At 40.2% G+C, this 14,820-nt stretch overlaps 1 protein-coding gene across 5 annotated transcripts; it reads right to left on the bottom strand.

Moving 5' to 3' along the window:
* Positions 1-846: 846 nt before the first annotated feature.
* Positions 847-10,095, bottom strand: LOC105921078 (ADP-ribosylation factor-like 13b). Of its 5 annotated transcripts, XM_021313086.2 has the most exons (10): positions 9,568-10,095; positions 6,442-6,512; positions 6,120-6,369; positions 5,876-5,981; positions 3,507-3,709; positions 3,313-3,427; positions 3,066-3,228; positions 2,480-2,593; positions 1,710-1,778; positions 847-1,245 (listed from the first exon to the last, which is right to left on the bottom strand). In XM_021313086.2, exons 1-10 carry the CDS (start codon positions 9,624-9,626, stop codon positions 1,169-1,171), a joined length of 1,227 nt encoding a protein of 408 aa, XP_021168761.2. In that variant the 5' UTR covers positions 9,627-10,095; the 3' UTR covers positions 847-1,168. The 5 variants fall into 5 exon arrangements, with proteins under 5 accessions (XP_021168761.2, XP_035985397.1, XP_035985398.1 ...); XM_036129504.1 differs by lacking the exons at positions 1,710-1,778; positions 9,568-10,095 and adding an exon at positions 7,470-7,643; XM_036129505.1 differs by lacking the exons at positions 1,710-1,778; positions 9,568-10,095 and adding an exon at positions 7,470-7,643 and having other exon boundaries at positions 847-1,093.
* Between the last annotated feature and the right edge of the window lie 4,725 nt (positions 10,096-14,820).

Below are 14,820 nucleotides of genomic sequence, written 5' to 3'. Positions count from 1 at the left end.
ATACAAATATATCTTTTTTTTCAGTTCAAACACATAGAAAACTTAGCACAGAAAGAGAGAGGAAATCTGTATTTGGTCGATTATTTCTTGGTTGGTAGAGCGGCTGTTTATTTTCCCTCAAATGGAGCAATAAGATTTACGCATCTTTTAGAGGGACTAGATCATTGAAGTTTAAAGATACAACACATATAAGCAATTAAAGAGTTTATTGATTTACCAATTGAGGGCCTCTGAAGTAACCTGACACAAGCCAGACGTATGTTGCTCCGCCTAGCTCCACTCCGTGACGTGAGACTGTTTTGATAACAATGGCGGCTCGTTGAGGAAGCAAGCGTTAGCATTGATGCTGCTATTTCTTCCATGTTGTCCAATCTACCTAATATTGTTTCATTAAAAGAACATCAGAGAACGGCTCTGAAGGCTTTTGTTGGTAACCTGTCTTCCCCCGTCTTTTTTTCCTGCCTCGCTCTCACAGCGTCACGGGTTAGCTTCGGTGTGAGTGGTTGAAATAGCACGTTGATAAAGATGACAGACAAGTGGCTTATCCAATCATATGCAAGGATTTTTGATAAGGCCCAGCCTTCAATAAAGGCAATTCCTATGGAGAGGTCCCAGATGGATGAGTGGAGCTAGGCGGAGCGACATATAGCTGGCTAGAGTCAGGTTACCTCTGAAGGCCTTGGGGGGAAAATTTCCTCCTGGTCACACACTGCTGAGGGATGCTCCCCTAATTTTCCTTACAAACCAGTCACTCATTTGTCTTTCCAGCTTTATAGATTTATGACCAAGAAGAAATGTAGCGACACGGAAACAACTGAGCAACAATAATTTCCTTTCCTTTTGTGCTAAGGTTAGATGAGGTTTTATTTACAGTGTTCCTCAGTTCAAACCATTTTAGTCGGACACACCGACTGGCGACTTGCAATACTGATCGATAGTAAAAATTAAAAATGATCTAGATGCAGTAGAATCTGGCCGAGAGTTCAAGTTCAGCATGAAACAGTTTGGGGAATGAAATCGCGGCTCTTGAGCTCCGTTTCCTCCAGCCGCCGGCTCCCGCGGTCGTCCCGTTTGGTTGCCTACACGCCGTTCGCTTGAGACAGAAAGCACAGGAGAGAGCCGTGATTGGTCGGGAGCGCACCTCAGTCAGTCAGTCAGTAAAGGAGCTTTAAGAGATGACGTCTTGGGAGTCGCCGTTTGGTCGCGGCCTGTTGGCGAGCGGCGGGAGGGGCTTCTTGAAAAACTCTGCAGAGCGGAGGAGAAAAAAAGTTTCGGCTACGTTACTAAAAGCGGCATCCGTCGAGTCCTGGGGAAGAAGAAAGAAACACACAGCCTGGGCCGGTTAATGGCAGCAGTCGATGGGGTGGCTGTGATGCGGAGGGAAAATGAGTGAGAACAGACAAACGGGCCATTGTGTTGGTTAGGACATCTGCAGCCATGAAGAACCCACAACATTCAAGCACATGCCTGGTGAGACGCAGGAGGGGGGAGCAGTCTGAGACGCTGGTTAGCAGTCGGGCCACGTTTTAAGGCAGAGAGATCAGCGTTTCCCACTCCTTTATCACTGCAGCTTCTTTAAAGTCTGACGGAGGCAGGAAACACTGACTGCCAGCCTCAAACGTGGACTCATATGAGTTTGACTCAAACCGAGGAGGGGTTAGTGAGAGGAAGCATGACGTGATGGACAGGCGGCTCACGGGCAGCTTTACCAGAATGTCCTGAGTCCCCGAGCGGCTCGAGTTTGGGCAGTCTAGAGGCTTTGGGCGTGGCCCATCCCACTGGAGGAAGGAAAGGAAGAAAACAAACTGGTGAGAGGGAACAAAAACGAGGCAGCAGTGGTACCGACCCTCCGTCTCTTGAGCTCATTGGGTTCCTAGACACTTCACTGTGGATTTACGGCCAACACAGCAAAAACGGAACTAGAAATAAGTAAAATATTCTTTAAAATTAGTGTATTTGTCCTTGATTTGAGCAAGTAAATAAGATGGTTTGCCCATGGAATAAGATTTATGCACTTAAAACAGGAACAATTCATCTCCATCTGCTTATTTTAAGTGCAGGATGTCTAATTATCTTATTTTAGGGGTCAAAATAATCATTCCGTTGGCAGATAATCTTATTTACCTGCTCAAATCAAGGATTAAAACATTAACCTTAAGAACATTTTACTTATTTTTAGATCCGTTTTTGCAGTGAACACATCGTCTGAGTTTAACGTTGAGAAAGGAAGGACATGGAGAAGGGAGGATTTGAGGGAGGTAGAAGTTAGGGAGGAAGAAATTAAAGACAGAGAAGGACTGAAGGCCACAAGGAAGTAAGGGAAGAAAGAAATTTAACGAATGAAGGGAAGGAAGAGAGGATTTGAGGGGTGAGGGTAGAAGGAAAGAAGGAAAAAGTGATGGAAGGACAGAAGGACAGAAGAATAACGTCCATCTAATCATTTAGGACAAGACGTTGCTGATCAGGAAGCCTGACTCACCAGGCGCAGGCGGAGGCGTGGGGCTCTGGGCCGGCCCGTCCTCCGTCCTCAGCGGGTCCACCCTGTGCTTCCTCTTCAGGTGCAGCTTGCTCGTCCTCTTCCTGCTCTGCTCGCCTGCCGGGGTCCAACATGCGGAGACAATTCAGGTGGCGCTCTTTTAGTTGCCTCTTTCCTGTGCACTGCAAAAACAGACTAAACTAAAAACAAGTTGAAATGTTCTTGAAATGAGTGTATTTGTACTTTAATTGAGCAGGTAAATAAGATAATCTGCCAATGGAATAAGATTTTTGCACTTAAAATAGGAAGAACTCATCTCCATCAACTTATTTTAAGTGCATTATATCAAATTATTTTATAGGTAAAATTACTCTTTCCATTGGCATATTTTCTTATTTACCTGCTCAAATCAAGGACAAATTCACTCATTTCTAGAAAATTGTACTTATTTTTAGTTCTGTTCTTGCAGTGTGTAATTATCTGATTAACTTCACGCCCTCGTGTGTAAAGTATTCACAACCTGAGGCTCGTTAAGGAGAAGTGAAACCTGCTCTTACACTCGAGTGTCGCTGCCACAGCAGCAGCTCACCTGAAGTTGTGTTGTCTGGCGTTTGTCTCGTGTCGTTCGGCTCTCCGGCGGCGGCGTCTTCGTCCTCCTCCTCTTCCTCGTGCTCCAGGCCCTCCCTGGGGCCGTTGCTCCTGTCCTGTTGCAGCTCTATCTGCTCCTTCCTCTGCGTTCCTTGCTCTGTGTCCTGAGGAGGAAACGTTTTTTTATTCCTGTGCTCTGTGAAACACGCCGCAGCCTCAGCTCCCATTATTAATCGCTGATCGTGAACCTTGGAGATCAAGTTCCCGATGGGCTGGAAGGGGCTCTGTACCGCCTCGTCGCCAGCCTCCTGCTCGTGGACGGGCCTTCCTTCTCGCTCCGCCTCCTCGCGCTCCTGCCGGTCCCTGTGGACAGCTTTCACGTTGACCCTCCTGCCTCGTGAAACCTCCGGTGCCAACGGCTTTTCACAGACGTTCTCCTCACCTCTCCTCCCGGATGCGCCGCACTCGCTCCGCCCTCTCCTTCTTGTCCTGCTCCTCCAGGGCGCGCTGCTCCGCCGTGTCCTTCTGCACGCGCTCGGCAATGGCCTCGTAGTCATTGCCGATGTTGCTGAGCAGCCAGTTGAGGCCCTTCTTGATGGACTTGTCCACCTTTCTCCCGCACCCTAAAATGGCCGAGCAGGGCTCCTGCAGCACAGACGCAAACGTTTGCTTTCACAACCCGCCTTAAACTTTCCCCCTTTTTGACAGACTTGATTGTTGCGACTGCTTCAGGTGACGCTAATCCACTCTAACGGCTGCGGTACGACGTACTGACCACTTTTGCTCACTGTGTTTTCTGCTGCTGCTCTCATAATTTGTTAAGATCGCAGACGTTACCCAAGACAGAGTACGGAGGGGTTGATTTTTTTTATAGACAGTGACCTACACTGCAAAAACAGAACTAAAAATAAGTAACATTTTCTTAAAATTAGTGTATTTGTCCTAGATTCGATAAGGTAAATAAGATTATTTGTCAATGGAAAGAGTAGTTTTACCCCTAAAATTAGATAATCAGATATAATGCACTTGAAATAAGTTGATGGAGACGAGTTGTTCCTATTTTAAGTGCAAACATCTTATTCCATGGGCAAATTATCTTATTTACCTTATCGAATAAAGTACAAATACACTAATTTCAAGAAAGTTTTAACTTATTTTGAATTTAGTTTAGTCTGTTTTCGCAGTGTATGCACCTACTGCTTCTCTAACCCTGTAAAGTCACCCAGACAGTCCTTGACGGAGCTACTGGAGGTTTTGTTTTGTTTTTCTCGTTTATAGAAAGTATTCCTCATGTTTAGCTGAGTGTCTCGGCTGACAAACAGTGTTTAACCCTGACCAGCTGTGGCAGATGGCCGCTCTCTCTGAACAAACGCTCTGTTAAAACGGAGTTGTTCCTTTCCACCGTCGCCACATGCTTGCTGAGGAGGAGCGATTGAAGCAGATTACTCAATGCAGCTGGCTGGGCCATAGATAATTCCTTCTTTTTTTTAATCCATTGGATATTTTGGATCATTTGACCATAGAGCAGTGGTTCTCCAGTGTTTTCTGTTGTGAGAAATGTGACGTCTATCGTTTTCTGTTTTAATTAATTAAATCTGTTGTTCTGAAGATTACCCAGAATCTCTTTTAAAATGTATAAAATATATACGGTTTTATATATAACAGATAACAATGGTTTCTAACTAGAATGTTTCAACATTGCCACCTGCTGTCAACTTTTAATTATTTACGAACATCATGGGGCAAAAATAATATCAAGCCATTAATATTAAAGATAGACTTGAGTTCAACTAAGTTTTGTACTTTTTTTAAGAGTTTATTAATAGTATTCATCATACTACTGACTGCAGGTACAGACCAAACAGCAGGTCCTGTAGTACCACTATTTGAGAAGTATTATATAAAGTATTATAGATCAGAATGAATGGGTTTATGTATAATTTGACTGAATTTGATGATGTACTAGATCGAACTGCGTCGACTTAAAGTTAAACTCTGAACGTATCTGGATCCTGTACACCTGGATATCAGCTACATCCGTTTTCCTCGTAAAGTGGTTGGAGGTGACGTTTGTGTCGAGTTGGCGCTCTACAACCAAAACTCTACTAGAATAATAAGAGCCTGTGGATAAAACAGGGTTCCTACAGCATAAGGCAAGTTAAATTCAAGACTTTTTAAGACTTTTTAATGCCACTTGAAATAAAAAGTTAAGACCAACTTCACGATAAACAAGATAAACCTGGTTGCGACAACTTCATCCAAATGTTGATTTTAACATAAAACATTACTTTCTGGCCCAGTAGACATGTTTAAAATTTTGAAAAACATTCCATATAGGAAGAAAGCTAAAAATAAAAAACACAAATAGCAGATATATTTTTAACAACTACTGAACTGAATTCACAAACTGTTTTGTTCCCTACTAAAATAAACTATAAATCAGTTTTAAAAACCACAACATAACCAGTGCCAACTCTTTTTCGCAGCTATGGTCCGGCCGCAACAGTTTTTATCGGTTCCGCTATCGGGACGGAACCAATGATGGTTACATTGTGCCGTTCGGTAAATTAAAAAAAATATCTAATTGTGTCAATTATTTTTCTGTTTGGTAAGGATTACAAAAATAAAATCCTATTTATGACCTGGTAACAATTTTAAGACTTAAGAAAGACTGATTTAAGACATTTTAATGCCAATTAAGGCCTTAGTTTTATAATACAGAATTCAGTGCCTTTTAAGACTTTTTAAGGATCCGCGGGAACCCTGTAAAAGCAAGGCTGAGGTTTTAATACCAGGTGCAGAAACACTCACGATCTGACAGAGACACTTGTTTTCGTTTACGAGCTTCTCCAACGACAGGTTCTCGATGATGTCTGCTTCGGCCAGCGCTCCCTCCATGTCTTGTTTGTTGGCAAGTCTGAGGGCAGAGAGGAAAAACGGATTCAGTTTCCACAGCTGGTTAAACAGGTTGAAACCTTTTAAAAAAATCGACTGTGCACGACTAAAAACCCAAACAGATGGGCCTTTTTTAAAAAGATCATGACAGAGCGCTTACACCAGCACGGGTTTCCCGGCGATGCGCGGGTGCTGCAGGACCTGCGCCATGGTCTCCCGCGTCTCCTGGATGCGCTGAACGTCACTGGAGTCCACCACAAACACCACGCCGTGGGACTCCGAGTAGTAATTCTTCCAGATGTCGCGGATCCTCTTCCCTCCTCCCAGGTCGAAGATCGTCACCTCAAACCTCCCCTGCTTCAGGTCCACCTTGGAGAAGCCCACGGTGGGAGCCACGTCTTGCGGATTCTCTAAAAGGGGGAAGTGAATTAAGCGCGGGGCGGAGGCAACTTCTCTTGTGCAGCCTAACAAAGGACACCAACCTCCCTGGATTCCTCGCACCGCCGCCGTCTTCCCCGCGTTATCCAGGCCCACCATCACCAGGGTCACCTTCCTGTGAGGGAAAACGAACACAAACACGTCACTGTTACTGTCGGACAGAACCAACCTGCTGGTATTATCCCCCGTATGACGCATCTGAGGGCTCAGATAAGCTGGGAAATAATCGGAGAGCTCCGCGGCGCGTCGGCAACGGTCACAATTTTTGTTGATTTTTACACTGAATAAATAGAAAATATTCTTGATGTCATATCTGCTGTCAAACTCAGCAACAAAACACATGCTTAAAAAAAGAAAAGGAAGGTATTATGATGTCGGAAATGCCACAGGAGGGGAGCGGGCAGCGCTGCTGGGTAGGCAGACGTCCCTGCAGTGACAACAAGGAAGCAGATGACGCAGTCGGCAAGTTTAAACACTTACCACCAAGATATTACCCAGGGTTTCTACCTGAATTAAAGAAAATTAAACCTCCCTGAAAGCAAAGCTAATCAGAATTTAAAGCAAAAACAGGAGCCGGATCTGTCCTATTAAACAGTCTAAAACACGCACAGCAAAAAAAAAAAAAAAGGGAACTTAAAGTAACATTTTCTTGGAAGAAGTGCATTTGTCCTTGATTTGAGCAGCTAAACAAGATTATTTGCCAACTGAATTAGTATTTTGACCCCTAAAATAAGTAGAATAATTAGATATACTGCACTTGAAATAAGATGAATTGTTTCTATTTTAGGGGTAAAACTCTTACTCCATTGGCAGATAATCTTATTTACCTGCTCAAATCACAGGCAAATAAACTCATTTCAAGGAAATTGTACTTACTTTTCGTTCCTTTTTTTTGCCGTGTGAGGAAAAAAATAATTACAGAAGGTGGTTTTAAAGAGGCTTTATACTTCTAAAACAAAGGCGGCAGCTTTTTAGAGAGATGCACTCCTGTAATTCTGACCAGCAACCGTGCAAAAAGCCAGCTGTTCATCAACCAAGCGGTCCTCCATCCGTCTCCCGGCAGCACACTCAACTTTGACATCTGCGCCTAAACGACATCAGACGCACGATCCATGCGACCGTCCTCTGCAGCCAGCTGGCCCTCATGGGTGCAGGAGCTGAGGCGCCGGCCGCTAACCCATAACGCCGCCGCCGCTGGACGCCGGCAGCAGCGGCGGGCAGCATGAAGGAGACCCGCTGAGGCGACCTGGCTGCGGGATTAGTCGGGGATTTCTGACTAAGTCTTGAGGATCAGGTGCCTCACGGTCACCACGTGAGTTAAGAGCCGCTGATTACGCTCCTGCCCGTCTGGGCACTCGCTGCTGAATACGTGATGCTAAAAAAAACAGCCAAATACGACGCGTTTAGGTCTGAGCGCCAACTACTCTACATTTTACAGCTTTTCAGCGACTGTTTGGGGTTAAAATGATTAAAAAGGACGTTTTTGCTGAACATTAAAAACAGCGAGAATACAAAATGCATCCAAGTCTCAGTGGAAAACTTCAATAGAATGAGTTTTAGAATTATTACTGTTAGATTTCATCTTGCATTAATACATTTGTAGCTTTATTGCTATTTAATTTTCCATTGGGATCAATAAAGTGTATTTTAAGCTTTTCATTGTTTTAAAATCAACTTATATTGAGAACCTATATTTTTCTGTTGCATTTCCTGTTCGTATAGCAGTTATTGTGACCCGGGCGTGTCCGTCTCCACCAACAAACACCGCCTCTGTTAATTGCATTTGTTCATCATGAGCCTCTAACAGCTTATGAATTGTTTACTATCTCGGTTTGTCGTTGTAGACCCTTTATTTTTTCCCCCTCGTGTTTTTATCTCTTTCTTAACGAACTTTTGTGTTCCCCTCATATATATATATAAAGACAAATATATATGGTTATATGTCGTAAAGTAATTAGCATTTGCACAGCTTGACAATTTCGTTTAAGTCTGAGCTCAAGAACAACGTTAATAGCGCTAAAAATTAGCATTTGTTGCCAAAAAATCTACTTTTTCCCACTGCTGGATCTGTGCTTCTGGGTTTTTGTGTCTCTTTTCTGTCTCCAGAGTTTTCCTCTCCACTGTCGCCACGTGCATATTCAGTATGAGGGACTGGAGCAAAGCTAGAGATTCAACACAATCAGCTGGGTTCCCTAGATAGAAACCTTTGTACCAATAGGCATAATGGACACAGGAATCACCGGTATTGAATGCAACTGAATTGAATTAAATATATTTATACACTGAACAAAAACAGGTACAATGTTCATGAAACTAAAGTCAGAATATGAGCTCCACTTCAAACACCTAAAGGAAAATGAGTCTAAAATGTTGTATCATTACCAGATATCCAACATATAACATAAAATAACCAAAACACAGGAGTGGTTTACACTTTACTCACTTTTTAATTTAAAAAGTGAGTAAAGTGTAAACCAGTAAATCTACTGAAATATTAATGCAAAAAATGCCCTCAGAAGACCCTAATGCTGCATTAATCGTCTTCAAAGCGTCCAATTATCTCCTTCTGCACCAAACTCAACTGTTCTTTTAAATTTAGACAAAAAAAAAAAACATAAACAGCACATGATTAAAATTTTATATGAGGATAGACTGAAGTCTCCTAAAAGTAGTAAACAGTAGTAAGTCTGGCTCACAATATAAAAGCAGGACATGATTTGCCCTGATTTATAGTATATTCTTAGTTAGTGAATTTATTATAACCTGTTTACCCTTTGTGTGTCTTTGTAAAGCTTTAATCACAAGATGACAACGCAAATGACAATAAAAAGCTGTTTAAAATGTGTTTGTCTATAAAACCACAGCTCCACGGAGGAACAAATCCTGCCCTAATACCAAAACTTATCATAAAAAGGTAAAACTCTACCTCTAAACAGGACTAATAATTGTTTTCGACCATATCTTGAGATGTAAACAGAGCATTTTTAGCCTAAAATAGGTCAAAACAGCTACATTCTTGACCAGAACTATCAGTTTATTCGCAGTTTACTAACTTAATTTACTCTAGTTTCTGGTTATTGTTGCAGGATGACTACTTATGTCCATTATAATCACTAGAAAATGATGTACAGTGTCCCTCCCTGTGGTCCCCGTAGGAGGCAGCGGCTCACCTGGCGGGCTCTCGCCATCGCTTCAGCCAGCTGCAGCAGTTCGCCATCAAACTGAACATCGCCGTCCACCTCCGGGTGTCAGCAGCGGGGCTAGGTGGCCATCTGTCCAGGGAGGGCAGGTGGTGGTGGGGGGGGGTCTCTGTCGAGCGAGTCTCCTTCAATCACGAGCGGCTACATCGCTGCGAGCTAACGCGTCACGTCAGCGGCTTTAGCGGCATGAGTTTAAATAATGCAACGGCGTTGCGAAAATTCTGGCCTGATGGGGAAACGAAAAAATAAAACCGTTATCTAACCTTAGCCGAAGCTAACACAGCTAGCAGTGACGCTAAGCTAATTTGTTTGCGTCCCAACGGGTAGGAGGCAACCTAGCGCAGCTCCGTCGATGTGTTGCCGAAAGCTGCCTACCCGCGGCGGCTAGTTTTCTCAAAAGAAACACCGTCTGCTAAGCTTGCGGAGGCTCGATTTGTTTACACCGTCGCTTCGGCTGCTAGGCTGCGGACGTGCTGACGTCATCCCCTCGGCGTCGTCCCCGAGAGCGTCTACGCAGGCGCAGTTAGTGAATGTCGCTTTTCCCGTTCTAAATAAAGTTGTTTTAGAAGAAATACTTCTGTTGCCGAAGATTTCCTGGTACAATTTTGCTTTTAATATCAAATAATACATTATTAGCAATAACTGCTATATAAAATTTATTTAACGTTGTTGTATATTACATTTTTATTTCATGTTTCAATTGTATCTTTTTACTTTATTAGTTATTATTTGTTGCTAATAATAATAACTATTATTATTATAATTATTATTATATTAATAATATAATATTAATTCAAATCAGTCTGAAGGATGAATCTTTCAAGCAAAGTTTACCACATAAAATTAAAAACACATGGAAATTACAGCAAATTTGTCAAGATCAAGATTTATTTTAGAATTACCACCAAGGATTATTAAAAAAATTAAACATAATATAACTCTAAATTCCCTATAAATCTTCTTCCTACTGGCAAACTAACAACATTAAATCTCACAAAGACTAACTTCACTTTCACCTTCGTAAATACATATTTTATGGCAAAACGTGATTGCTCAACTACATACAGTTTAACATTATAGTAAAGCCTGAATCAAATCAGGTGGTTAGGTACATTTAATGGGTGAAATAAAGTCAATTTAGGCAACAATTGTATCCTAGTGTCTTACTTGATTTAGAGATATTGCTTTGTTTTGTCCCAGTGTTCATAATTATTAACAGCTACTGAAATTAATTTGTGTGACTGGCTACAAAAATGAGGCATTATTATTATTATTATTATTATTATTATTATTATTATTATTATTATTATTATTTTTTTGTGTGTGTATTTTTACCTCTGCGTGTATGCTTCCATCTAAGTTTCACTTTAGTTTCTCGGACATTTATCGTCCCACCGAGGGACAATAAATGTTGTTTGAAGTCTATTCTGTTTTCTTTTTTTTTTACTCTGCTATTGTCACATTTAAGTCTTTTAGGTCAATAAATAAGTGTTAATTTAAAAGATAACCTGACAAAAAATATAGTAATTGCCACAAATACCTATTTTTCTAATTGTATTAACCAATCAGAACCTGTACGGCAACGTGTAGCTGGAAGATCTCTGAATGTAACATAATTGTGCCCGATTTCAAAAGAAATTTAAGAACAGAGTAGAAACTACTATGTCAATGCCATCTATCAGTCTGTAAACGGGTAATTACAAAGGATTTGGGACTCTAACAAATCTCACTGAGGTATTGTCCAGAGATCAAAAAACAGGGAACAATGGAGGATCTTCCCAGGTGTGTCAGGCCTGCCAAAATGACATCAACAACTCATCCAGGAGGGCACAGAAGAACCCAGACATCTAAAGCTCTGCAGACCTCACTTGCCTCCATTTAAATCTTCATGATCCAATAATATTAAAGAGACCAGGCAAAAGCAGCATCCATGGGGATTTTCAGTTAAAATCTGTACCTGACCCACCCTAAAAACAAAACCCAAAAAAAGACAATTGTCCATCTAAAAAGTTATATTTGTGTTCTCCCAGGCAGAAAGGTCAAAAATCCTTTTACTATACCTTCTTATTTGTGTCTCTTATTTATTACTTCTTATTCGTGTTGGAAGGGAAGGAAAAAGAAAAGAAAAAATGGGGGAAAAGGAAAGGAGAGCAATTAGATGTTTATTAAAGGAGGGTCGGCATAATAAACTGTGTCTTCAGCCGGCAAATTTTTGGTTTGTAAATGTCAATGTTCAGTTTGTAGTTTTTGCATGTCTGTAACCAAATAAGTCATTAAATAAATGAAAAAAATCTGTCTGGCTGGCTGATGAGGAGGAGGCCAATTTATTAATATTAAGGGTGGATTTAAAAATTGCATCTGAATTGCGATCTAACATTTGATGGCTTGTGCAATCAGGCACATGGCGGGATTTTTATTTAAAAAAAAATTTTGTCTAAAAAAAATTGTAAATCTAGACATATGCTAAAATAACGACTTGGTCTGATTAAGGAAAATATCTAATTTAACCTGTTTTAACTGCACTGACTTAATGGAAGTTTTAAAACCTTTTCTCTCTTACAGGAGGAGGATTAAAGTGATTCAAGCCAGTTTCTGAAAAAACAATTCTAGTTTTGTTTGGACTCTCTGATAAAGTGTGTGTGTATATATATATATATATATATATATATATATATATATATATATATATATATATATATATATATATATATATATATATATATATATATATATATGTTTAAAAATTTAAAACAGGAATAATAGAGGAGCAACATGGAAAATGAACAAGATTTCGGTGAAAAAGTTTTATGTTTAGTATTTGTTTCACTTACACTTTTAGAAGGGAAGGGTTTGGAAGATTAGAGGCTGGAAAGCTGGAAAAATAAGTCATAAATTTGTCTAAAAGTGATGTGAAATGAAAAGTGACTGGACTTTTCTTCTTAAACTGTCTATATCAGCTCTTTGTATTGAATTTTGTTATTATCCACTTTGCTGAGGTGAACTCATGGTGGCTAAAATAAACTAAAAACAGTCTGGCAGGAAGAAATGACACGTTTTTCCTTACTGCATCACCTGAGACGGGTGAAGATCCTATCTGCTGCTGAAGAAGGTTTATTAGATCTCTGTGGGTTTGCAGGCTGAGTCAGCAGACCGTGTTGCTGTAGGATTTGCTATCAAGCGTCTTGATTTGGAAAACACAGATGCACTTTAGTTCCCTGGATCGGCTCATTTCAGCGATGAAATACTCCCTCGCGGCTGAGAGGAACACACCCCAACATCTCTCAGCGAGCTCCATCTTCCAGGACCTTCATCTGTTCACACGGCTCAGAAAGGACAGAAGAGTCTATTTTGGCTCCGGGAACGCCTGATGTCTTTAACAAAATTTAAAACCTGCGCCATTACTCTGCTTTATGTCCTCCACCGCTGTGAGCGTACTAAAGTTGCACAGCCATATCTCATTTCTGTTAAGTGGATTTTAATGGAGCCAGCTGTGTAAATTGCAGATGGCTAATTGCAGGAAATTGCTTTGTTTCCTTGCTTTTATTTACAACCCTCCATCTGAGAACCACTTGTGCTAATAGTTAGTGGGAAGATTTGCGGCCTATTAAGGAATTACTCATGTTGTTTGTCTTTTCTCCGTGGCAAATGTTAAACTTTTCATCATTTTGAGAATATTTCACGCTTTAGAAATCAGAACTAAAGAGATTTCTGTATGTAGCAAAAGGAAACCAAGGTTCAGGGACCACAAGTTTCCATTTCCTGATTCTGAATCGGTTCTCGGTGGATTTACTTGCGTGTTTTACATCTTTGTCACAATTCAAGGTCCGATTCTGCTTCAGATTAAACTTTTTTATTCTGTCTAGCGGGAGCCAGCAAAATTTTCATCCTGATGAGCCGTTCTAGCCTTTGGTCCAGCTGCACAAAATAGTTTAGAGCAAGAAAAGAAACATAACCCTTCAAAATAAAATAAATTTTCTTAAACGGGACGTTGGAATTCTCTAAAAAACTATGTAAAAAAAGTGGACAGCTTGTAACGTGTTGATAAAAGAACAAAATTACTTAAAATAAAAGAATATTCTTTGTTTTAATGTTAAGCATGCATAGTGCATGTAAAGACCTAGGAAAACTGATAAAACTAGCATTTATTTTTAATTACCTTTATATGAAACACTGCTTAATTCTTTAACATAACTAGACATTCTTGAGTAATAGTTTTTACCAGCCACTTCTTTTAGCATCTTGCGGACCAGGACATAAAAATTGTTTTAATTCTCCGCCACACGTAAACTATTTTCCAAACATTTTAAATTTAAACTTTAAATCCCCACCAGGCTCATGGTGTTTATTTTTACTTACCAAATTAGATGTTTAAACAGGACAAACCTCCTTAAAACAGTTCAGTTATGATGGTTTAATCAGATAAGTTTATTTTAAGTGTGAGTAAATGAGATGGCGTTCTCTTTTGTTCCTCACCATAAATTCCAATTTTAATTAGATGTCACATAAGCATTAAGAATTTATTTCTTTTTCCAGTTTTAATTTCTAGGTGAAATTTCTTGATTATTTTTTTAGTATTGCTTCAATTGATATTAAATGCATATGTCCAAATTCTATTTAGTAGAAAATTTGTTTTAAAAATCTACGTTTTTTTCCCTAAACAATATTCTGAATCTTTCAAAGAAAGTTTACCACATAAGAATAAAAACACACAGAAACTTCAACAAATTTCTCAAGATCAAGATTTATTTTAGAATTACCACCAATAATTATTAAAAAAAAAATAAAAATCTAACTAAAAATTCACTTTAAATCCTCTTTCCACAGGCAGACTAACAATATTAAATCTCGCAAAGTGAGGGTAAAATTTCACTTTCACCTTCTTAAACAAACATTTTATAGCAAAACCTGATTGCTTAACTACATACAGTTTAACATTACAGCAAAATATGAATCAAATCAGGTGGTTAGGTACATTTTGTGGGTAAAATAAGGTAAATTTAGGCCACTTGATTTAAAGATATTGCTTCGTTTTGTACCAATGTTCACAATTATTAACAGGTACTGATATTAATGTATATGACTGGCTACAAAAAACGACGCAGCGTCTTTTCTAAGGGGGTGGGGTGGGGGGGTGATCATGGCGTCAGAGCTGACGCATTGGCTTCCGCTCACCGGTGTCGCTAGTGCGCATGTGTAAACACATCGCCTCTGATTGCCCAACTG

Source organism: Fundulus heteroclitus, unplaced genomic scaffold, assembly GCF_011125445.2.
Source record: "Fundulus heteroclitus isolate FHET01 unplaced genomic scaffold, MU-UCD_Fhet_4.1 scaffold_178, whole genome shotgun sequence".
In the NCBI taxonomy this organism is placed as follows: Eukaryota; Metazoa; Chordata; class Actinopteri; order Cyprinodontiformes; family Fundulidae; genus Fundulus; species Fundulus heteroclitus.
Note: the sequence above shows the minus strand (reverse complement) of the source record. Positions and strands in the feature narration are given on the sequence as shown.

Excerpts from the sequence above, each read along its gene's own strand:
- LOC105921078 (XM_036129503.1), bottom strand. The coding sequence starts at position 7,621 with ATGCTGCCCGCCGCTGCTGCCGGCGTCCAGCGGCGGCGGCGTTATGGG. Across the intron at positions 5,982-6,119 it reads GCCGGGAAACCCGTGCTGGT|ACTTGCCAACAAACAAGACA; the intron begins GTAAGCGCTCTG and ends CTCTGCCCTCAG. Across the intron at positions 3,428-3,506 it reads CGGCGCATCCGGGAGGAGAG|GGACCGGCAGGAGCGCGAGG; the intron begins GTGAGGAGAACG and ends AGCTGTCCACAG.